General features: G+C 43.2%; 1 protein-coding gene across 12 annotated transcripts in view; it reads right to left on the bottom strand.

Annotated features, from left to right (window-relative positions):
* The window catches only part of CG42342 (uncharacterized protein), a 68,594-nt gene that overhangs the window by 15,917 nt on the left and 29,200 nt on the right, over window positions 1-23,477 (bottom strand). For 5 of the 12 annotated variants that reach the window (NM_001275712.1, NM_001260214.2, NM_001202306.2 and 2 more), the window contains exons 3-7: window positions 5,161-5,240; window positions 4,707-4,814; window positions 4,518-4,586; window positions 3,482-3,652; window positions 2,981-3,086 (exon numbers count right to left, since the gene is read on the bottom strand). In NM_001275712.1, coding sequence (NP_001262641.1) covers window positions 2,981-3,086; window positions 3,482-3,652; window positions 4,518-4,586; window positions 4,707-4,814; window positions 5,161-5,240 — 534 coding nt within the window. Of the gene's footprint in view, window positions 1-2,980; window positions 3,087-3,481; window positions 3,653-3,779; window positions 3,834-4,517; window positions 4,587-4,706; window positions 4,815-5,160; window positions 5,241-23,477 lie in introns of all 12 variants that reach the window. The other 7 variants (NM_001260212.2, NM_001260213.2, NM_001144592.3 and 4 more) reach the window with 2 other exon arrangements.

Below are 23,477 nucleotides of genomic sequence, written 5' to 3'. Positions count from 1 at the left end.
CATCATAAGAACCTTAGAATTTACAATCTAGCTAAACGCGGGGCTATTCGCTCAATTTGCGTGCATTGTTCCTAAGCCGCGATGGCTATATTCTGAACTTTGGCCCACTGTGCGGCCGACGACCAACCTGTTTAGTTAGAATAATGAGAAATTGCCTTTTTTGTTTTTGGTTTGTTTGGCATGACCATTAAACCAGACCATTTGCGCAGCCAACAGCAGAGAGAAGGGAGGGGTCTCATATCGTAGATAAATCCAATTGTGCGGCTTGTCAAAATGGGCGAGGGCATGAAAGATATAGTGAATTTATTAAGTTCGTAAAATTGCTGTTCAACGCAAAAGGACCTCGTCCTGCGGAGAGCATAAATTTACCGGTCCTGCCAGCACAGAGAGATCCTCCGATGTCGCCTCCCATTTGTTTATAAAGCATTTGTCCGCAAGCCCTATTGTCTGGCCTGAAGTTTTCTATTTATGCATGCATAATTCAACGTTAAGCATTTCAGTCGACAATTGCAACAAACATTATAAAAACTATATACACAGACTATAGCCAGCCAGAGCAGTCAGGATCCAAGCTGAATTTTGGATTTATAGTGTACAGGATATTGGATTGCCGGTCGGGCGGCTTAGTGTTTATTTTGTTTGCGCTGGCAGATGAAATGCCCGAGATAAGTTTTAATTTCATAGAACGGAAGCTGCCCGAAGACGCAATGCAATCAGGCAAAAAACCAAATGAAATGAAATTCAAATAAATCATGAAATAAATTGAATTTTTTGATATTACAGCTGGAGCTATTGCTTTTGTTTTTTGCCAGCCAGCTCTGCTGCCCGCACTGTGATTTGCCGAGACGAAATGGACCGGCATTTTCCGCCTGAAGGCGACACATCCAATTGCCATGGGCTGCCAAGTCCACACACAAAGAAATCTTAACTAATTACGGACCCGATAAGATAAGCCAGGAATGGCCCGGCCAAGCCAAACGGAGCAGAGCCGTCGAGACCAGACGCTGGGAATGCCGGAAACAAATGACGTTCCATTTATTCAAATCAAGCCGAAGTAGTGTCCCCTGGGTAGCCCGGTTCTTGTCGCTGAATTTGGGGAAAAATAAATTGCAATTTCGTGTCCATCAACGCACCAGGGAAAAGTGGATGGAGTTCGAGCCTACAGCTCGGCGGAAGTAATCGAATGCAACTGAAGCTGCAACTGCTACTGCTGACAGATATCGCAGCATCAGATCTTCCAGCAAGAACTCCAGCAACAATGGGCCGGCAACACGAGCATCGTCATCGCAATCACATCGAAATGCCACTGCGACATCGAAGCACTTTGATGCCAGCCACTGATAAGTTGGTGGAAAGGAGGGACAGTGGACGAGGGGTAAGTGGCACGGGGGTGGGGGGCGACACCGAAGGGTGGATGGGCGGAGGGGCAGATGGGCGTGGGTACTCGTAATGATGCGGGCTGCTCAAACCGCAGCAAAGCGCTTAATTGATGGCGTTGCTTGCTGACCTACGAATGCTCAAAGGCACTAGGGGTACTCAATCACGGAAAACTTAAATAATAAATAAAGTACGATTCACATTGGATTTTCACACCTTTTGTATAAATAAAAAAAAAATAATTTTGGTCTGGTTATTGTATATTAGAGTAACATAAGCCATTATCCTCAACAGATATTTCACCGAGGATAAGTCCTTAAATGCAAGACATCATAGACATAAAAATGTAATTTAAAATAAATTAATTTTAAAGGCAATTTGGTTAATGGACAATCAATGTTGTGTTAAACGTAATTTCAAGTGGGCGTAATTGTGGGGCATTAAAGAGAGAATACCAGAACCGAAATTAAATTAAAATTCTATTCTCCCAATAAAACCTCAGCGACGGATCATCAACACCATCAATCCGCAATCCATCAATTGGTTAAAGAAATTTCCAGTGTCAGCCGGACAACAATTTTATGGACCATCAATCCATCTACCACATCCATCAGCCTGAACTCGTACGATTGCTTATTTATTGGACGCACTGAGTGCCCCTAGTAAAACAATAGTACAAGCTGTCCCACTGAGGTCGGGAACTAACCCAATCCAATCCACTCTATCGCATCCAATCCCATATTGTTGTACTCCAACTCGATGGTAGTCATGCTAATGAGCCGCTAAAAGCAACATAAATGACATAAAGTTGCATTTTTACGACTGCGGCCAGTGCCACAAGTTCTCGGGGTCTACAAATTTTTACGAGAATCACTAGATTTGTATTTGATTCCCGCGCTCGTTTCAACTATTTTGGAACGGCATGTTTTTGGGGCTATTTTCGTGTATTAAATTCGTATAAAGTGCAGAAATGTGTTGGGGCCGGATCATAAAAGCGAGCCGAATGGAAATTCCATTGTTGTTGTGGGCGAAATTCCAAACTCCCAACATTTCTATGCGCATTTAATTGACGTTGAAGTCCGAACTGGGCAAACAACAAAGGTCGTAAAAGTTATAGCAAAATGCAGCAGCGGAAAACGAAATTTTAAAATTTCCAAATATGGCAGAGTCATCGAATAAAATATTTAAAATATGTGTGAGGTCATAAAAAACCGGGGGAAAAATGTGAAAAGCGAGTGATGCCGCGCTGATTTCCATTTAGGCGAGTCTACCAAAAATAAAGGCACATCTAATGGGACACCACGCTAGTCAATGGCTCTATTAATCGAGGATGGGGGCATTTGGTCTATTGGTTCCATGTTCCATGTGACCATGCTCTGTGTGAGCTGTGAGAGCATTTCCCAGTTGCGGATGACAATAAATTAGGCGACCCGCAGCCGCGTGGCCACACTTCAAAAACTCATCGAACGATCCATCGAATCGATGCCCGAGCTGTACAAGTATCTTTGTATCTAAATCTGTGTATCTGTATATCCGAATGCGTTAAGTGGCTGTTGGATGATGCAAGCACAAACAAACACACGCGCCTTCAGCTGGCACTTACCAGGTGGTCCCGCTGGTCCCGGCGGACCCTCGATGATGCCAGTGGGGAACTCGTCACCCTTGATGGTTGTGGTTAGTCCACGATCGCCTCGATCGCCCTTGTCGCCCTGGAAAGAAGTCAGCCGCCAGAGGGTGAGTGAGTCATTGTGGAAATTAAGTGGAAAACCGAGAGTCAGACAGCCTTAATGCATAAATAAACGATAAATACTGCGGAAAACCCGAGACCCGCACCCAACATAACGACATCAAGTAAATGGGAAAGTCGACAGAACAAAAGAGGACGACCCGACCCGGCAGGATGGCAGCGAATCACTGGGCGTCACTTAAGTCGTCGCCGTGTTTATCCAACAGATACAAATAATGCATTAATCCTGGTGACATCTTCCTCCCCAGAATCTCGTTATTGTTATGGGTGTGTGCGTCCTTATCTGCGCCTTTTGTTTGGGTTTTCTTCTTTTCTCTCATGTACGTTATTTTCGGTGAATCACCGGCAAAAACTCACCTTCGTGCCAGGTGCACCGGCAACGCCGGGCGGTCCTGCGACTCCTGGCTGTCCGGCCTCGCCCTGTGGTCCTTGCGCTCCGATTTCGCCTGGTGGTCCTCGCTCGCCCGGCGCACCCGGCTGTCCCGCTTCGCCCGGAGGTCCTGGCGGGCCCGGCTCACCGGGCTCTCCCTGTGAGGACGAGGAAACATGTTTATTAGCTCAGGATCTCTCGTCGAGTTGACCGAGGGTGGGGCTCGTGCAGGATATAAACTAAACACAGGACATGCTGAGACAAAGGAGGTGCAAGACAACTCACCTTCAGCTTTATGACTGTGGAAGCGGATACATTGACGCCTGCTTCTTGCAAGTCCTTACAGCGTCAACCATACCAACCAAAACAACAAGTTTTAATGTAAATATAAAAATATATTAAAAAACCAAATGGGTTATTCAAAAACAATGGTTAATAAATCATCAAAATAAAGTTAGTTTCAGCTGCTGCAAAAGCTAGATTAGCCAAATTAAAAGCAAATAATCCAAATTAAATGTTCTTAAAGGGTAACTCAAAACTACGAAACAAATAGGATGGAAATTCCATTAAAAACTACCAAGAGATCTGTCCGAAAACTTGCCGCTGCCAAAGGAAAAGAAAGTGGGAAGGGAAAGTCTACCAAACTACGATGTTGCAACGAATTTATGGCGCAGTTTAAACAAAAGAGCCAAGGCAGCAGCACAACAGGACAACAGACAGGAGACAACTTAAAAGCATTACAAACGAGAATTAAGCGAGACAATAAACACAACTCTACACAACTAAGTAAAAGGACGAGAGGACTACGATGACTGGACCAGAAGGACAAATCCAGAAACCGAGCGATTCAGCCAAGGACAACAAGTTGCAAATAATTTGTTGTATGCTACGGGCTGCCATCTCTGGGCCATCTGCATTTGGCCCCTGAAAAATGGTCTTGACCATGCCAACGTCTAAAGTATAACAAAGAAAGGGGAGCCCAAGTGGCAAAGAGTACGGTTGATGAGTGGGTGGTGGCAATACCTTAACAGCAACTATCTCCGCATAGCCCAGCGTGCCGCCATGCAGCGTTGTCACCGATCTCTTCAGACCCTAGGAATGCAAAGCAATTTAGATCCGGTTAGACTCTATTTAATTTGTAGCCAGAAATTGCAGCAGCCTTAGCGGATTTCGAGAGCTGGAAGTGGCGGCGGAGCTGGGACTCCTACTTACCTTCACGGTTTGGAAGACATCCATTCCGGGGTGGCCGACATCGCCCTTCTGTCCCTTGTCACCGGGCTTGCCCGCCGCGCCCTTCTCCCCACTGATGCCATTCAGGCCCTGGATAACGAGAAATGTTTAATGTTAACTTAAATAATAATACCATCTCCAGCCTCTGTTTCTACCAGTTACATACCAGTTACATAAAAACGTTTTTTTAGTTCAATTTCAAGTAATAGCTGTGTTTTTTTTAAATCTTTCTTTTTAGTCGACCTATCGTGCCTTTAAATACTAATCATTAACTTAACGCGAAGGAGTCTCAACATGAAGAAACCATATCTGAAGATAACACTTCATTTTTTAGTCGTGTACAATTTGTTAATATGTTTGCAATCCGAGTGTCAACTTCCAATTGGAAGTTCCTTGAGCATATGGACTCCATTTCCTGTTCTCAACTGCTACTTACCGGATCGCCCTTCTCGCCGCTATCTCCTTTCTTGCCGCGCTTCCCTCGTTTTCCCGGTGGACCCGGCGGACCTGGAGGACCTGCAATGGAAAGTTTCGAAGTTAGTAGTGAAAAGCAATCTAAAGGTCGCCTCATTAGTTGCCCATTGAACTTGCCGCTGACCCACAGGAAACTGGTTGGCGACGACCAGTGGCAAGCCATTTTCTTGGGTCACATCTCTTTGCCCCTCTCGAATCCCCCATTTCCCCATTTGCTGTTAAGATACTTTTTTGGGCGTTGTTTTTTGCGCAGTTGGCGCAAATTCATTTAGCTGAAAAATGACTTTTCGCAGCATTTTGTCACGCTGCGGGCTGAGAAGCTGCTGGCGAATGGCGAATGGCGGGCACAAAATATTTACAACCACTTTTGCTGCTATTATTTCGGTGCTGCGAGGAAACTTTATCTACCCAAAGGATCCAAAGGAGCAGCAAGGAGCAGGACAAAGCTGCAGTCGATGCTTTTCAATTATTTCGCATGCAATTTTCCATGGCATAAAACTCCGAGCCGAGGTCCTTCGTGTCTTGTAATTTTCCACTGCTGCTGCCTGCCAGTCTGCCCATGGCAATTATTTTTATTAGAGCCGACTCGATGCACTTGTTGTTTTTTGCATTCACGGAACAGGAAATTAACACCTAAAATTCCAAGACACAGGCACCAAATGGCTGTTATATGGTCCAATGTATCAGTCGGAAGGTGTGAAAATGTTTAATTAAATTAACAGACAACAGCAACAGCAGGTCGCCTACAGGAAACCCCATCCCACCGTCCCTTAGAAGTTTTTAGGGCCGTTCCATTTAATAATTGTTGTAATTAAGTAATTTCGTTTTTCTACTTCTACGCTGAAAATGAAGAAGAAAAAGACCAAGAGCAGCAGGGTCTTCGAAAGGAAGCTGCCCTTAATGCAGGAAACGCCGGCAAACAATTTAAATTCATTTCGCGCTAAAATGGTGCCGCAAACTACCAAAGGCACGCGCGCCTCCTGTCGGTGGGTGGTAACATGGGTGGGGGCGGCGCTCGTGGGCGTGGCCTTGTTGCAGACTATGTTGAAGGTGCGAAGTGAGGCAGCCAGCATGACTGCGATGCCGGTGCCTGTGATGCCCCTCCACCTAATCCACGGATGCTTATTTAATTAAAAAAAGATTTCTCTGTTCACGCACCCGAGAACATGAAAGTATGGAGGTAAATAAAAAGCAAAAGATCCCAGAATAATAGGGAATATTTACCACAAATGTAAAGTAAATGTTTCTAGAATACCTGCTAGATTCCCAAAATTATACATTTTATTTTAAATAAAATTAATTCCCTTTTATTAAGTATTTCGAAGATTATTTAAACAACTCCGTCGTATATTATTTATCACTTCAGTGCACAATTTCAGCATAAATAAATAAGATAAATAGACTATTACTTTTTGTCGAGCGTCTGTCGTCTCGTGCTATCCTAATTAATAGATCTGCTAAGAAACCCCAGGAACTGCTTCGTTAAGCCATCCATGAAATTTGCCTAATCTTCGAGTTGGCCCACTGTTCTTCGTCGTCGCAAATTATGCGCTTGCAGCACTTGCCAAGTAATAAAAGCCAACCAATTAAGCGTGGCTAAGACCCGGGCCAGAAACAATGAAGGAGTAACTCTGTCCGGCGGGGTGTGCCAAAGTTGGAAGTTACACAGATGGGATGGGGATGGCGATTAAAGGAGGGACTTGGGCGTCAAGTGTCGTAAGCCAAAGCCAAACGGAAAGCGTTGACGCACGAAAAAAAAGAATGTAAGTAACGGAAAATGCGCGGGAGGTGCGCGGGAAAATGAGTCCTGGAAAAGGGCGAGCGGAAGGCCTTTGTGAGCGAGCGGAAAAAGTTAAAATTGCTCTTAATCTAATAGCAACATAATAATCATAACATCGTTTGCCTTCACATGGGTGCCCTCTGTCTCATTCTTATCCGGGTTTCCCGGCTTTCACTCCTCGCCACTCCGACCTATTCTATCATCGTTGCCATTAACGCCGCATTTTCCGTATTATTTTCGCGTTGATGGCGCCATTTTGGCTTACAGTTTGTTGGCTGCTAATGGCATTTATTTGATGTGTTTTCCCCGCTTCTGTTGATACTGCCGCCTAATGCGCTAAGAAATCTTATTGTTAGCACATACAAAAATATATACTCGCTTATATATATACATAGGCTGTCAGCCAAACTAAGTGCGCAGCCAGCTGATGAAGTTGTTAAGTCGCAACTTGTTCTCTTCCGCCCAACTTGGTGGCAGTCCTGTCGACTCCAATGTATTTTTCCGCCTCTCCTGATCCTGACGACGATGATAATGATGATGGTGCAGGCAATTGAACGTACTCCCACATACATACGTGACAACGGGGTTATAAATCTATATCGATGGCATTAGTTCAAGTGCTGCATCAGCTCAGTCAGTATCGGCCTGCCAACCACTTCGCCCAAGAAAAAGGGAATTATGTCAAGTTGTGAGCGTAATAAATACTCGACTTGGCATCGTTTACGTGCGTACAACACCACGACAACACGTACAGCAAACAACGGCTAAACAAGTTGGCAAACACCCCAGTGAGCAGAAAGATGGGCAAACTCAAGGATCCGGACTCCAACTTCATCCCCCATTTCCCAGGACAACCAAAATGGGTCCGCACCTGATCGGGGAATTGAAGTTTCGCCGGCTGCAACATCAACTAACTTTGCCGCCACACTTGGGGCTTGTTCATTCTCCCAGAGATTCATCTAATTTGCCAACTTGCCTGAGTTTTGCAGTTCAGGACTGCAAAAACAGCAGGGCAAGCTGGCATTTTGGGGTTCAAAGACTTCACTCGGTTTAGCTTGTGGTCAAAGCTCAATTGATTTTTTACTGAAAGGGTACATCTATTGGGCTCGATTTGAATGAATGACTGATTGGCGTTGGGTGGGCGTTGGAAGGGATTGAGTTGAAATGATTCACTTGTAATTTGCCCAAGCGATTTGATTGATCAGGTAGGCAGGAAATGAACATGGTTGTATAGACTCTTAACAAGTTAAAGTTCATTTCGATTTCTTTTAATTTAAAGTATTAATAATGCAGAAAGTTTTCCCATATTAGATCTAGCTCAATTTTAAGACATGATTCACGCACACTTTATTATTAATATTGTGCTGCGAAGCATATTTTACCCATAATAATCTCAAGAAACTTTTATTTATAAGCGCACCTGCTGCTTGTCTTTGAGCTGTGCGAAAAGTTTTGCGGGCTGAAATCAAATTCCTGAGCTTTAAGACAGCCACTCAGCATTTTCATTAGCTGTGCTTAAAGCGAACGCATAAGAGGAAAATTAAATTTTCATTTAAAGTAGTGCACAAAAGTGCGGAAACAGCCAGTGCAGCTGGCCCGCAATCCAGGATCCCTGTCATCCTGTCAAGGACGTCTGTGTGCAGCGCAAAATGAACTGCCAGCCAGGAGTGAAACTTGAAATGCAAACATTGATGGCAAACTTTTAACTTTTGCCGTGACGTGTGTCGTCCTTGTGCTCGGCTGCTCGCCGGCTTGGCTCCCCGGTGTCCTTCGTACGTGCGTCAGCGACAGGCAAATGCAGGATTCAGGATGCAGTTTGCTGAATGCTGAATGCAGAATGCAGCCAAATACAAAATGGTAACCATACTTAAAGCATTTGCTCGATGTGCTCCTTCCTGTTGCGGACATAACTGCAAAAGTTTTCCCAACCAGCCTGCCATTCCCCAAAGGAGTCACGCATTTTCCAGCTCCCCATCCCCACCCCCCGCTCTCATTTTCCCACCTCTTTTCCAATGCAAATGAAATTACGTAGCCAGCAGCGATGGGTGGTGGCAAGCAATGAAACAAAAGACGAGGGAAATATGCAAGCTGCTCAAATGCCAAAAGGCGGACCGAATGTTGTGTTGCTGGTTGTTTGTCTGCGAGTTGCCACTGTAAATCTTTAATAAATGCGTCTTGCAGCACAGGGACAATAGCGGAATGCGCATGGGAAGCCCAGGAAAATGCGGCGCTACATTACATCCGAACAAAAAGGGTGGCGACTCTCGTCCTGGCTCGCTATGCTCGTCCTTGTCGTCTGCTGATATGCGATACTTTCCATGCAAAATAACTCTTCTTCCATCGCCCTGCTCTGTTGTTGTTTTTCTGCAGCTTGTCTTCTTTGCCAGCGGTGTTTTGTTCGCAAAAGTGTCTCATGTTGTCCCAGGGACTCGGGAGCAAACACACTCTCCATTCTGGGCGACTGTAATTGTAGAGCGATTCGGTTACTTCCTGGAAACCTACTTTATCCCCCAGACAACGAGAAGAGCAGCAGACAAAAAAAAAAAACGATAAGAATCCCTTGGCTGAATATGATTTGGTGATTATCAGATGGGCGAACCCGTTTGGGTTTCTCTGATTTATGCCCGCTCATTAGGAGCAAAACCTGTTCTGCATTCAGTTTGTGTGTACACATGTATGTAAATGTTTAAGCAATAAATCAAGAAACTGAGACAAGTTTCCCTATCAACAGGTCAAATTAAATTTAGGTGCCCAATTTAATGGGCAATCTTCGCTCTACACTATAAATCAATGGCAGTGGTAACTATGAGCATAACTAATTATTTCGCCCGAGTGGACACAAATGCCCCTTAATTGACTTATGTACGTCTTATGTGCAACATGCGTAACCATAGCCCCGCAAATGGCAGCATCAAATGGCCAGATCATTATAGCTGGCACATAATCAACAATGGCCAGGACCAAATTAGTTGCCCTCTGGCTTTGTCTGAAGTTCGACAAATGCATTATGACAAACTTTTATTGGCACTGCGTGTCTGCATGCTTGTATGTCTTTGCGTCTGTGTGTGTGTGAGTGAGGGGAAACGGAAGGAGAAAGACAGGAAGAAGTTACTTGGGTCCTGGTTTTATTTACAGGCAAACACATTTGCACGAGGTAAATGCCTGGCGGTTTGGCAAAGAGAGAAAACCAGACAACACACACAGAAGCACAAACACACACGCACACGGATGACAAGTGCAAATGTTTGGCAGCTGGCTGTTTGCGTGTGTGTTTGTTGCCATGGCCAGAAGGCAAATGTCTGACAAATCTGTTGCATTATGGAATAGCAGCAATATGCTGCCAATCCTGTACAATCCTGCTCTCGCATATCGATTTGTCCACTCGTCCTTGCCATTATTTCCTCTCTAATTAAACGCCCGAAATGCTGATTAGTGGCAAATCCTTCGATTCTTCTGACGACCGCCAACACGGCGTATACGTAATTAAAGTGTGTGTGTTTGTGTGTGAGTGCAGCAACAGGTGGCTCTTATGGCGCAATTAATTAGCGCAGCCACGCCCACGCACTTACTCGCACAGCCAGCCCGCCCAGCAATTACACATGTAAATGCAACGCTCGACAAATGTTTTGCGGTTTGTCCATAAATATTATAGGTAATTGCCACCAGAGGGTCTGGCAAAAAACCATTCTTTGGTTAATTGTAATTTGCAATCACTATCCGCACACGGTTTTCAATTCGCTTTTGCTATCTGATTGAGTGACGGCTTCATGGCTTTGTGGTCTCGTTGGCATCTGGCTGACCCAATCCCAGTTCCAGTCCATATCCAAATTCGAATCCGAGTCCGAATCCGAAACTGAATCCCAATCCCAATGCCACCCACTCCATAAAATTCAACAAGCTGACAAATTAGCTTCACATTTTTTTGTCATTTCACTTCGGTTTGTTGCTGCCACCGGAATATTGTTGTTTGCGGCTTATTGCTTATTGCTCCTTTTTGTTCTTTACTGTTTGTTATTTATTATTTTTTGGTTTTTAATGCAAATTGCATAATTTATTGCAGTTCCTGCTTTGATTTATCGGCACATCGTTTTTTATTTGCTTAAAATTAATGTTTTATTGTTATATGAATTTATGTGGAATTTTTATGATTTAAATGGCATTTTACGATGCGTAATGTGATTTTAATAGAGCAGCGGGGAATTGACTTCACTTTGATATTTATGAGCGCAGTGTTTTTCGGAACTGCTTTTGTTAAGCGTTAATAAAATAATTCATTTTCTCTGCCGTTCGCGCTTTCATTTCCCAACCAGAGATTTGCATTTCGCTTCTCTTTGCGACACTTGGCTCTTCCTCGCTTTGCATTTTAAATGCAATTTGATTAAACCACATTTCGAGTGGGTGTCGGGCTATAATTTGCATTGTGACAACTAGGACATCCGGCAGTCAACTTGTTTTGAATCATCATAGAATAGCTTTGAAATGCGAATATCTGATTAAATTAAACAAATACCAGGGGCTTATCACATTTGAAGTCCTTTCTCTGCGGAATCACTCGATTTGATACGTTTGTCACAAACTTTAAGTCATTTGATTTGATGGTAATGTTGTCACTTATTTTCGGAGGTCCTTAAAGTCCAGTTTATAAAAACTCCGGTCTGTTGATGCGGACAGCAACCAAAAAGAGGAAGAACCCAAAGGACAAAAAAACCAAAACGGAAAAACACGAACGGTGAAAAACACTTGTAAATCCCCCGGGGTTTTACCTTATGTTTAAGTAATTGGTAAACGGTATTTCGGATAAGGTAAACTTGTATATGCCAACCCTTTTTTCCGGCATTCGCCATCAGTGGCCTCGAGATTTTAATACTTTGACTTTTTTCTCTGTTTGCGTTTTATTTTCGCACACAAATAAATAGAAAACAAATACGGGACTAATAGAAAATCCAAAGGATAATCCCTAGCAAGTTGTTGTTTTGTTATTTCTGGTCCAAAATAAGCAATGGAGTATCTGCAAAACGCGATCCAATGAACAGAGGCAAAATCTAAAACAATTTAAACGAAAAACCCCGTGGAAAACAGAAAACAGAAAAGGAGGAACGATAATCCCCTAGAAAAATACGTGGGCGGTGTGGGTATGGTAAAGCCCTCTCAACAATAGAAAGTGTTTGGCGCTTATAAGTGAACAAAAAAAAAAAAAAAAATGAAAATAAGAATTTCATTTCACTTTCCGCGCGTCTGACACGCTGTTGACTGATGGCTCCCCTCCCCACCAGCGTCCCGTCCTGATCGAATGGCATTAGCATATTTTCCCAGTGGCTCTTCAATGCTATGCGGTACTTTCAATACGCTTCCAAGCAATTGCACAGTTGGATATAAAACGGCAAGACCGCTGAAGGGAATTGGAGCCGTCTTGGTGGAGCAACGGCTGCCAGGGACAACGGCTAAAGAACAAAGCAACACTCATTCTCGATGCTCGGGTGTATTCGCATATAAATGTATATGCCGCGGGTAAATCAAGAAATTAATCCCTTCAGCAGCTGCGACAGCTCCAAACAAGTAATGAAAGATATTTTCCCATTTCTGAGCTCCTTATAAACACAACAATGAATGGGCGAATCAAGCTGATGAAGAATGATATAATAACAATAATAATAATAATAGCGGATCTGAATCCCTGTCCGTCCCTACTCCAGATGAGCCATAAAAAAATCACAGCACCCACGGCGGCGGGCAATGACAATAAAAAATGTGACAAGTGATACAAAGTAAATACATGCGAATATGAAACAGGCAGAGGAGCAATGAATGGCAATATGTATCCGTATCTGTATGCATGGGCAGCCGTATCTGTATCTGTATCTGAATCTGTGCATTTTTTGTCAACCGCCTTCGAATGGTTTATTTGGTCGGCTGCCGCCTTTTCCTGTTGCAGCTCGTGTGTGGCATTTGTACGGATTTCTGCACTGTTCTTCGCTGTGTATTTATTATTTTTTTTTTTGTTTTTTTGGTTTTCCGACACCATCGATGGGGGTAAGCCTCTTTTTATGGCCGTAATGGAATGTAACCGAGCCACTGGCACAATACAAAATGCAGCTCACATATTGCCATTGCCCGATGAGTTATGGCTTAATTGTGATGTCAGCGTCGGCGGATGAGGTGGCTGACCAACCAACCATACAACTTGTTTGACAGTCCTGCAAATTGCAGTTCCTGTGCTCTGCACCGATCGCGGTATACCCTTTATTTCAGTCAGCAAAGTGTCATGTCTCAGCAAGGACAAATATTCCAAAATACATTTACACCGAAGATAAACTAGCAACGGTTATTCATCACTCTAAAAATACTACAGCAAGCTCAAACATTATAACATAATATATATAAAATTTTCCAATCATGATGAATCAACAGCACTAAAAATTTCTATGCATATAATTCGGCAGAGATTGAACACAAAAAGACCCTATTTCAGACACTTTCACAAGCTATTTTCTTAATAACTCAATAAATATCTGAATTTCTTTAAGTGCATAAGCAAACTATCAGATCACGCTTCAGTAGTTACTTCTTTTGACGAGCTATACCCGACGAGTGTGCAATATTCCCAATAAATAAAAGAAGGGAGAACACAGTCCCTCTTGCTGACACCTCAGCTTCCACTTGGGGATGCGATGGGATGAGATGAAGTGACATTTACACAATGGTTATGTTGCCGATATGCGCGATATGTTGGAGCCATCATTCATCTGACGATGTCTCCTCCGTTACGCGAACACTGATGATATGAATGAATTATGTGGGTGGTATAGAGTTGCAGGAATGAGATGGGCACGGCATGGTAGGGTATGGTATGGAATGGGATGCATTGGATGTGGGGATTGTGGGGTGTACAGGGATGGGTCTGTGTCGACATGCGTTTAACTTGCGGCACTTTTGTAACATGGAATCTGTAGACGAGCAGCTGACGATGGGCGACAATGTTGGAAACATTGTTGCAGTGGCAGCATCGGCCACAACACCAACAACAACAACTAGAGCAGCAAAACAGGAAGACGGACAACCTGCAGCTGACGCTTTTGGTGGCATATGTGCCGGCTTGAAGCTCTTGTGGCATTGTTCGTGTGGCATAATTTAAATAATTGAAAGTTTTACGCTTACGCGCATAATGCAATGCACTGACAGCAACAGCTGAATGTTCGGATGCCCTGATGGCTGAAGCATCCACATGCACATCCATATCCTCATCCACGCTCATCCATCCTGCATCCAGTATCCTGCCGCATCCGTTTGGCAGCTGTCCTGGCGCTTTAATGAGCAAATTACAGGCGAACCACCGCCGCCCGGTTCTGCGGCAGCTACATGGGAATGAAATTAACCAATTTCACTGGCAAATGCAAATGAGCAGCGGCTAAAATATACCGCGACTACATATATATTTAAATGGTCCATTCGCATCTGTATGCGCGTTATGCGTTGTTTAATTTTTTGCCGTCGGCCATGTCAGACGCGAATTCAAATTAAATGATCACACTGCGCCCAGCGCAAGTTCAAATAGACAAATGCGCCGCTGCCCGGGGCACAGATACAGATACGTAGATACAGATGCGGATACCGGCAACCCTTTGTGCCACCACATCCTGCTCCTCTTTTGGTCTCGTCTATATGTACGAGTGTGTGTGCGTGAATGAATGCCCCCATTGGTACGTGAGTGCAAACTGCTTACGTTCGTATCATACAAATCATGCAGCTGCCATAAATTCTAAATTGCCAGCCATTTTAGCAGACACACAGCCCCACCAGTAGATGGATTCTCGGGCGGAGGGACAATGGCTTGGACATTGCCGCAGGTTGACTGATAAAAACGATGCCCCGGCCGCCGATGAAGCGAAAGCTGGGAATGCCACAGTGGTCCTACGGCTGTTTAAACGCCAATTTATAATAATGCCTTCACATTTGCTGATAAGCATGCAAATAATTGCCACAACGAGGCAGTAAACTCGTTTTGTAATGGGCTTTATACTCGAACTGAAGTTATTACGTTTTCCTTTACGCAGATTTAAGACTCTGGCCATATTTTTAAGCTGATTACTGCACACATACGATTCGGTTTGACTTTGTTTCGACCAAATTCTTCAGGTCAAGGGCTTAATGTTTTTGGCCTTTTTTAAGCACATTACTGCACATCAAGCAATCAGTTTTGTAGTAAATTTTTAACAATAACAAAAAATGTCGAAAAAGAATCTTATAAAAATAATCTCAATCTATTGAAAGGAAGTTTAATTTGATTTTTTTTATTTAGATTTTCCTAACTAAACTTGTTGTCCGAAGCACTGTTCCAATGAAAGTGGTTACTCGAATTGTCAAATATAATGAGACTTGACATGTTATTTGCCCATTGAACGGCCAGTGAGTGTGTGATCGAGTGTGAATGGGTTGGATGCCGATGGTGTTTGTCTCTATTCCCATTTCACCGCAAAATGTTTGATGTTTTCTGTGCTGAATTCCGCAGAGCAGCAGTGATTGTGATTGCTTAAATACAGATACAGTGATATTTCGTCCTGATGGGGCCACGCCCTTGACTTGGCTTCTCGTAATTTTATATGTTTCGCTACAACTGCCACAGAGCGAATCTGTAATGGAGGTACCCGTTTTGTAAATAAATTGAGAATGTGCCACATGCATACACATTTGCAGACACATAAACGCATTCCCAGTCTCGTATGCAAAAGTCTATTTATTCTGGAGTCAAAATATGCAGCGAAATATGCACACAAAGTAGCAGCAGCGAAAGCACCAGCAGCAGCAGCTTTCTATTATTTTAACTTTTTTATATTTTTCATGCGCTGCTCAGCTCCTTTTTTATGGCACACTCTGAACCCGTCGACGCCATTGTTGCTGCTGTTGTTGCTGGACTGTCTCTGGCTTCATTATTTTTATTGGATTTTCCTCGGGCCCTCAGAAACGGGGAATATGATAATGTGGGCACTTCAAACGGGTTCAATAGAACCGTTGTTCCGTTCCCGGTTCCTTGGAGCATCTCGTGGCTAATCCGGGCTTTCTCGCACCCACACGAGCTCTCACAGCTAGCTAGTCATGTTGTAACCACAGGCTGGAGAGAGAACACACAACCAGTACACCACACACACACACACACACACACACACGCTCTGAGGCTGTCATGTTGGATTGGAATGCATCTAATGGCATAGCATGGCATATTACACATACGCCCCGTGGCGCATTGTCTAATAAATACAAATTTAGACAGCATGATTTGCCAGCAGGGCTAGGCATCTCGAGTGCAATGCACTTGGCTTCGACTTGGAAACATGAACCTGGGCCTGAATGGGCGACTGCACACACATACATAATGCATACCTATGATATTTATTGGCGCTTGTTAAACGCGCGCGCGTGTGTGTGTGCGGGGAGGTTGACCTTTCGGCCTGCATCCTGCCAGATGGCAAGGCCCATCTGACTGGCCCTAATGTGATGTGGCCGTGTCTAACAGGGTCATTAGGCACAAGTGCCAGTGCGCTAATTATGCAGCTTCAAGTGGCCAGTGGAGTAGTAGTAGCAGGATCTGGTGCCGAAACAGGAGCAGCAGCTGCATAAATCTCCGACTAGGCCAATTATGCACTTTATGGTACGACCGGAGCGGCATAACTGCCCGGAACACTTGCCCCACAGAGCGGGTCACATAAATCCCGACTGTGGCCACGACATGACCCCAAGCCACTGCTAGTCGCATTATGACAAGGCCTGCCAAGTCGAATAAAAAGTGCCCACAGGCCACAATGGGTTGCAGCTGAAAGATAACCGATCGCATTTGGGCCATTCCACAGACCAGCAATTTGGGGAAGGAAATATGTGCAACCGCCGACCGAATGACTGCAGTTGTGCAGTCTAGGAAAAGCTTGACTTTGCTGCCGCCTTTGAATAAATTGAATTCTCATGTCTTGAATGTTTTCTCGAATGAATTAGTAAAGCAATGGCAATGTTTGCACTAATTAAGAATTCATTGTCTTATAGTGTTTTATTATTTAATGTCGAATAAATTTCACACCCACGTATTAGATCTTAATTGAACATCTTCTGCTCAGCTCTGGTATATGAATATTTCAATTTATTTGTTGTCTGAAAATAAAACTCATTTGCCACCACCGCCACTGACTTAACATTTGAAAACATATTTTCTCAACCAAAGGAATTCAAGTCCTTTGACTTAAATATTTTGTTTCGGTAAATACTTCCTCGCCATGCTTCAACAAATATTTAAAGTGTGGAATTTACTTAACGGCTTAAGACATAAAGCAAGTAGTTTTTCTCTCTTATTCGTTCAGAGTAAATAAAAAGTTGTTTAAATAACACAGAATACCTAAAAATTGACTGAATGAAAAGAAATGTAATACTAGCTTCAAATGAACAAGACACTGACTTGACAATTGAGAGCATTTTTTTACCATCCGAATTTAAATGCTGTCTGCTCCTAGGCCTCGGGTAATAAGTTCTATTATTTTTGGGTCCAAGCTGCTGAACATTTTATGTGCCGCATCAACACGTTGTAAGAGATAAATGTGGTGCGCTGGTCCTCCGATGACTGGGCCACCGTTGAGTGGCCAAATTTCAAATTAAAATTAACATTATGCAAATTTCGCCAATTGCCATTATACTCGACATTGTCGCGGGTCGCTGCCGCAGTCAAACAATCCCGACGCCCACAAAGGATCGACGGACCAAAGACCTAAGATGTTTTGAAGTCCTGGCCTTCTATGCCACCCAAATCCCCGTGGCTAGGATACGAACTTGGGAGTAGTCCTGCTCGGGTGGCAAACTTTTTATGCAAATTAAATGTCTGCGACTGACGCGCGTGCGTTTTGTTTGCTCTAAGGCGACTGGGTGAAAAACAGCGAACCCCACAGCAATTCGGAGCGTTTTCCGCGCTGTTTTAGTCGCCAGCAAGTGGGGGAAGAACTTTGTTTTAATGAATTTTTTAGCCGCAACGCTGAACATTCTCTATGTTTGCTTAATTAAAGCGAATGCGTGTATGTGTGTGTGCGCGCGTGTGTGAGGAAGCAGCTGCAGCTCAACCGCTGTTTATTTGCCTTTCAACATGCTGCGCTTCATCATCATTAACCAAATACTAGCGCCGCCAACAAAAGGAGCCTGCTAAATCAAAATAAATACAACTCAGACCCGCGGAGGCAGCAGAAACTACGCGAAGCTGTCGACTGATGTGGCAAACGAGAAGTTCAAAGTCCCCTATATCATCTTTTAAATATATATATATATATTTTTAAGTAGGGATCTAGTGCACATGTACTTGTCATTTTACCAACAAATAACAAATTTAATAAACGTGTGTTAGAATGAATGTATCTGACCCAATATCAAACATTTCATTGGTTCCCCTTAGCAATGTTCTATATATTCATTTCCAGCTATAACTTCTAACATAACAATAAGACAAATTTAATTAAATAGTTTCACGCAATCCTCTTGGCAAATGGTTTCCAGCATTTTGTTGGCACTTCAATTGATATACAACTATAGTTTTCACTGCCGAAGAACTTTAAACTTTTACCAAGGCAGCGGGACAGTGATTATAATTTCTTTAGTCTAGGCTTCTGTATTTTTTCAGCTTTTGTTTGTTGTTGCTGCGGTGGAAGCTGGTGAAATTTATGCGCCTTGTTGTTATTATTTTTCCTGCTTCCGCTGCGCCTACCAGACAGCAAAAAAAAAAAAAAGAAAGAAACACAAAGTTTAGAGTAGAGTAACTACAACAATGTTGCACCACGCTGTGGCAAGCAGGAGCAGCAACAGGCCGAAAGGGGTGGTGGTGGATTATGGTGCGAGCTGGCCGGGACTTGGGCTCGGAGAAGTGGTCTTCACTTGGACTCAACTAGCGCCAGAGCTCGCCAATCCCCAAACTTCTGGCCCTGTTCTCGAGTGCACTCGCAGTTGTTGCCGCTGCCGCTGCGCGCTGAAGTTGCTGCCACTTCAGATGGTTGTTGCTAGTGGCGCTATGTGTTTGTGCTGCATTTAATTTGATTGCATTTTATTTACTTTTTCCATATCTAAAATAAAAGATGCTGAAAGAGGCGCCTCGACTGCGACTGCGAGTGCGACTGCGGTCCATGAGTTAAATTAATTCCACTTGATACACAATTTTTTCCCGATCCCTAGTGCAGCTTGCAACATTTTGTGTAGCAGCTGGTGCATGTGGCCAGTGTTTGTTTGGTTTTGTTTTGCTCTTCGCTTGGCCCAGAAGTTGATTAAGCGCCAATTTATTAGTTATTCCATAGCAGGACTAGGCCAGCCTTTGCTTTCATCGCTGCCATGAAATATTTTCCATTTCTCGCTCGCTCTCTATTTTCATCGAGCTCGGAATAAAAACAAAGAGGCGAACAAATCTGGAGGGGAAAAACAAACAGCATTTGGCACACTCATGAATCGCTCCGCTCGAATTGTGAGTTATTCACCAGTAGTCCGCAATAGATAGACACGAATCGGGGGCGGTGCAGTCATTTGCAATGGCGCGGAAAGTTATGGGACCGTTTTGTGGGCATATATATGGCTCATATAATTCCTTGTTTCGGTTCCAATTGATTTACGGCAACAATTTGTTATTGTAGATTTTGCTGTGCTTTGCGGGGAAAAATTCCAGAAACTAATTAGTGGGAAATGCTCGCATGCCACATTTTGCGCGGACTTATGATTAAAGCTGCTATTCAAATTGTTAGCATAATTAATAAGCATCAAAGGATGATGAATATGGCATGTATATCCTTGGAATTGGTATAGTTTTCATTCGCATGTAAGCTGATTTCTTTTAGAACTTCTCGCTATTTGCATTTTTCAGCTTGGTTATCCAACTAAGGCATTTTCCCAACGTACAGAAGATGGATGTGGTAGTGCAAATTCAGTAGCAGAAGCAAATCTATTTGAGCACGTAACTTTATCTGCTTGAGCTGAAATATTTTATGGCCAACTCACACAAACACACACACACACACGCACTGCTCTTTCACTTGCGCAACATTGCACTATAGGCTAAATGGTACCTTTTTGTGGCCAAAATTAATAACATCAAAACGGAGAGAGATATTTAGTTTCTGTTTTTTGTATTGGGTTACACTAGGCCATATCTTCAATCGGTCCCGCAATCGGTCCCGTAGTATGGTATCCGTATTTTAACCTCATTTGACTTCGACAGCCAAACAAATTTTACGGAACCAGCAAAAAATGAATCCCAAACAGATTGCTTCGTATATAAAAAGTTTCGCAAATAATTACCGAAGTGGGATGAGCTTCTCTTTACGGAAAATCAAAGCCGGATAAATGAAAAAAGGGGTGAGAGTAAGCAGTTAGCAGTAGTTAATCACTGGACAAACAAAGTAACCAGGAAGGAAGTACGAAAAGTAAGCAAAGCAGAGAAAGCCAAAGAAAAATGAGAGTTGCTCTGGGCCCTAAGATTTCCCACTGACCCTGGAGGAGGTCACTTTTCCCGGAATAAAAACAAAATAGAGAAGGGCTTGCAACGGTTTACTTAGCACATATCGAAAACGCTGCAGCTCACTGCACTAATTGCAGCCACAAAAGAGAGAGGGACAACAAGTGTTGGAGCGAGAGGGCGACAGTTGGAGGTGGGGCCAAGCCATCAATGTTTTTCGACGACCGGCGTCAAAATCAATTAAATGGTCAACAGGCGAACGGTAATTGCAGCTTACAAACTCCCATCGGAGCTGGACAATGGGAAATTTTTTAGCCATATACACCATCGTAAAACTAATTGGACATCTAGCAAGTCCCAATCGTACTCGACATCTTAAAATATTTAATTCTTAAGTAATTTACATAAAATATTACAAATATTTCGTTGTAAAGGTAAAAATCTATGAATCGGTGAAATATATCTTCTTTAATACAACACGAATTGTGTAAAATTTTTGTATAAATAATATTAATATTATATTTATTATTTATTTATTGATTTTGGCATCACTGGCACCCGTTCCCATTTCCTCCCGCCTACACCCACGTCATCGAAGTACAGTGAAGCACTTTGCGTTAATTGCACGCAGACCTCTTCATCCGCATTCGATGCCCGCTGCTCTCTGCCTCTCCGTACTGCTGAGTGGCTCCGTCGAATGGCAAATAAAAACAGAAATTAAACAAAGTAAATAGAAATTCATCAACGTCATCGACGACGCTTGGCCTTCGTCTCGGTCTCATTCTCATGGGCTTTACTTTCGGATGCAGCCTCAGCAACCGACTCATCTGACTTATACAACTCATCCCGGCCATGCCGCCATACCGCCACAATAAAATCCACAAACATTTGCCGTACTTTAAGTACGCCGGCGTCGTCGCTGGTTTGTGTTATTCTTGCGCTACAATTCCTTCACGCAAAAGATGGGTGTGTGTGTGTTTTTTGCGGGGCAGACATGAAAGCAAACAAAACAATTGCAGTCGGGTCAGCAGACGAGATGGATGGCTGGACAAATGGTTGGCTGGATGGATGGATGGATGGAGAGCCGGTTGGATGGACAGATGGATGGACTGCAACACGACGGCATCGCATTCAATCCAATGCCGTTGTGGATCATTTTTAGTGTGCAATAAAAAGCAACCGCAAGTCGGTTTATGGGCACGCACAGTTATGTCCAGCATTTATAAACTTTTTCATTTTATTTATTTAAGTAATTCCTGGACATGGTATTTCAAAATACCAACTATATTTAATTGGTATGGAGTGTCTTTTTCAGAAAACTCATAAGAACAAAGCAGATGATATAAAATATTTTAACTATTTAAAATAATGTGTGAATTTACTTATTCCGATTGAAAATACTATTCTTAAAATCATTTTCCATGTTCTTCATATTTTAAAACGAAATTCTTGCCCGCGTTTGTCTGAAGCAGATTGCAAGGCCCATTCAATTGATTGGCAACCAAATTCATGTTCTTCTTGGTTTGTATTTTTTGGGGTCACCACCTCCACGGGCCACATGGCGCGTGGCATGCACCTCAACTTTGATGTTGCCACAGATCGGATCGCTTCTCCCCCACCTCCCATAAACTAGCTTTGATTCTGTTGTTCTTGTGTTTGTCGTTTTTCAATCGTTGGCATCCATTAATCAATTTTTGTTTTTCCCCCCATCCATCTGTCGATATCCGTGTTTCTTGCCTCTTTGCCTGCCAAAGTCTTGAGCAGCAGCTTGAGGTCCTCTTCTCCATTATCTCTGGCCACTTTTGTATCTTTTTCAGCTTTGTGTATCTTAAGTGGACGCCAAGTAGCTCCAATCTATTCGGATCGTATCCAAGTGGTCAATGCAACGGAGCTTATCTAGTGCCGAACAGTTGCCACTTTGTTGTTTGTTGCCTCGGATGTTCCCCGCATCACGAATTTTGTTGGCTGCCCTATTAGCCGAATGGTATCTCAGCCCCCATCGTTCGCTTCCTTTGGCGCTGCGGACGTTATGTTGGCCCAGTTCCCCCGAGGGCAACAAGGACCCTTTGTCCATTCCCCCTACCTTTGCACTTCATTCCTCTCCCCTTCTGCACTGAGCGAAAAATTTGTCTGAGGGCCATTTCGCTGTAGCCATTTACTGCGGCTAGAAGTTTTACATAGTTCATTGTCTTGTTGTTCATCAACTTTTTGTGTTGTTTCGTTATTTCTATCCAATACAGCCCGTTGGGATCAGAAAGCCAACACCACTGCCCCCCACATGAACGTAATTTGGCCAAAAAAAATTGGTACGAATGGAATTTTATTCCAATGTTGTGTTGCCAGAAGGGCAGACTACTCTATGTGGTAGATACTTGTTGTATTAACGAGAGGGGTTAAATGATGACCCAATGAAACTTTTATTTCAATAAAAACTTACTCAATTTAATGGGAGTTTTTTTAGAAATTACCACCGACCAAAGAACATACCTGCAAATAAAAAGGAAATATATTTTATTAGATATAGCCATATCAAGTCTTAAATAAAAAGGAATAATATTTTAGTTTCCATTTTTTCCATTTCTTTAACAGCGTTTTGTATGTAATCATTTTTTTTTTTTAACATGACCCCACAGAGAAGTACAAATCTAAAGATACGCAGATGAATTCGAGAAATTTGTTGGTTTAAATTAAATATCATATCTTATTCGTTTTAGATTTTTATCAATTACTGGTACCGCAAAGAGAAGCTATATCTGCCCAAACTTTTACTAATGCTTTAGCTGTTGTACTTATTTATCCAAACACACTGATTACTGCGACTGGTAATTAAACTTTTGAACTCTCCACGGAGCTGTCATTGACGTGTCACCCGGGACCCCGTCCGCAGTCCGTAGTCCTGGGTCCAGAATCCGGAATCCAGAATCCAAGACCAGCCATCCGCATAATCAGATAAGCAATAACAAAAACAGCAGCGGGTATGAAACGAAGCGGCCACGCCCACGACCGCCTACGCCCCGGAATGAGATTCATGACAGGCATAGACAAAGTT

The sequence above is a fragment of the Drosophila melanogaster genome, chromosome 3R (assembly GCF_000001215.4).
Source record: "Drosophila melanogaster chromosome 3R".
NCBI lineage: Eukaryota > Metazoa > Arthropoda > Insecta > Diptera > Drosophilidae > Drosophila > Drosophila melanogaster.
The sequence above is the reverse complement of the archived record's forward strand: the minus strand, read 5'-3'. Positions and strand labels throughout refer to the sequence as shown.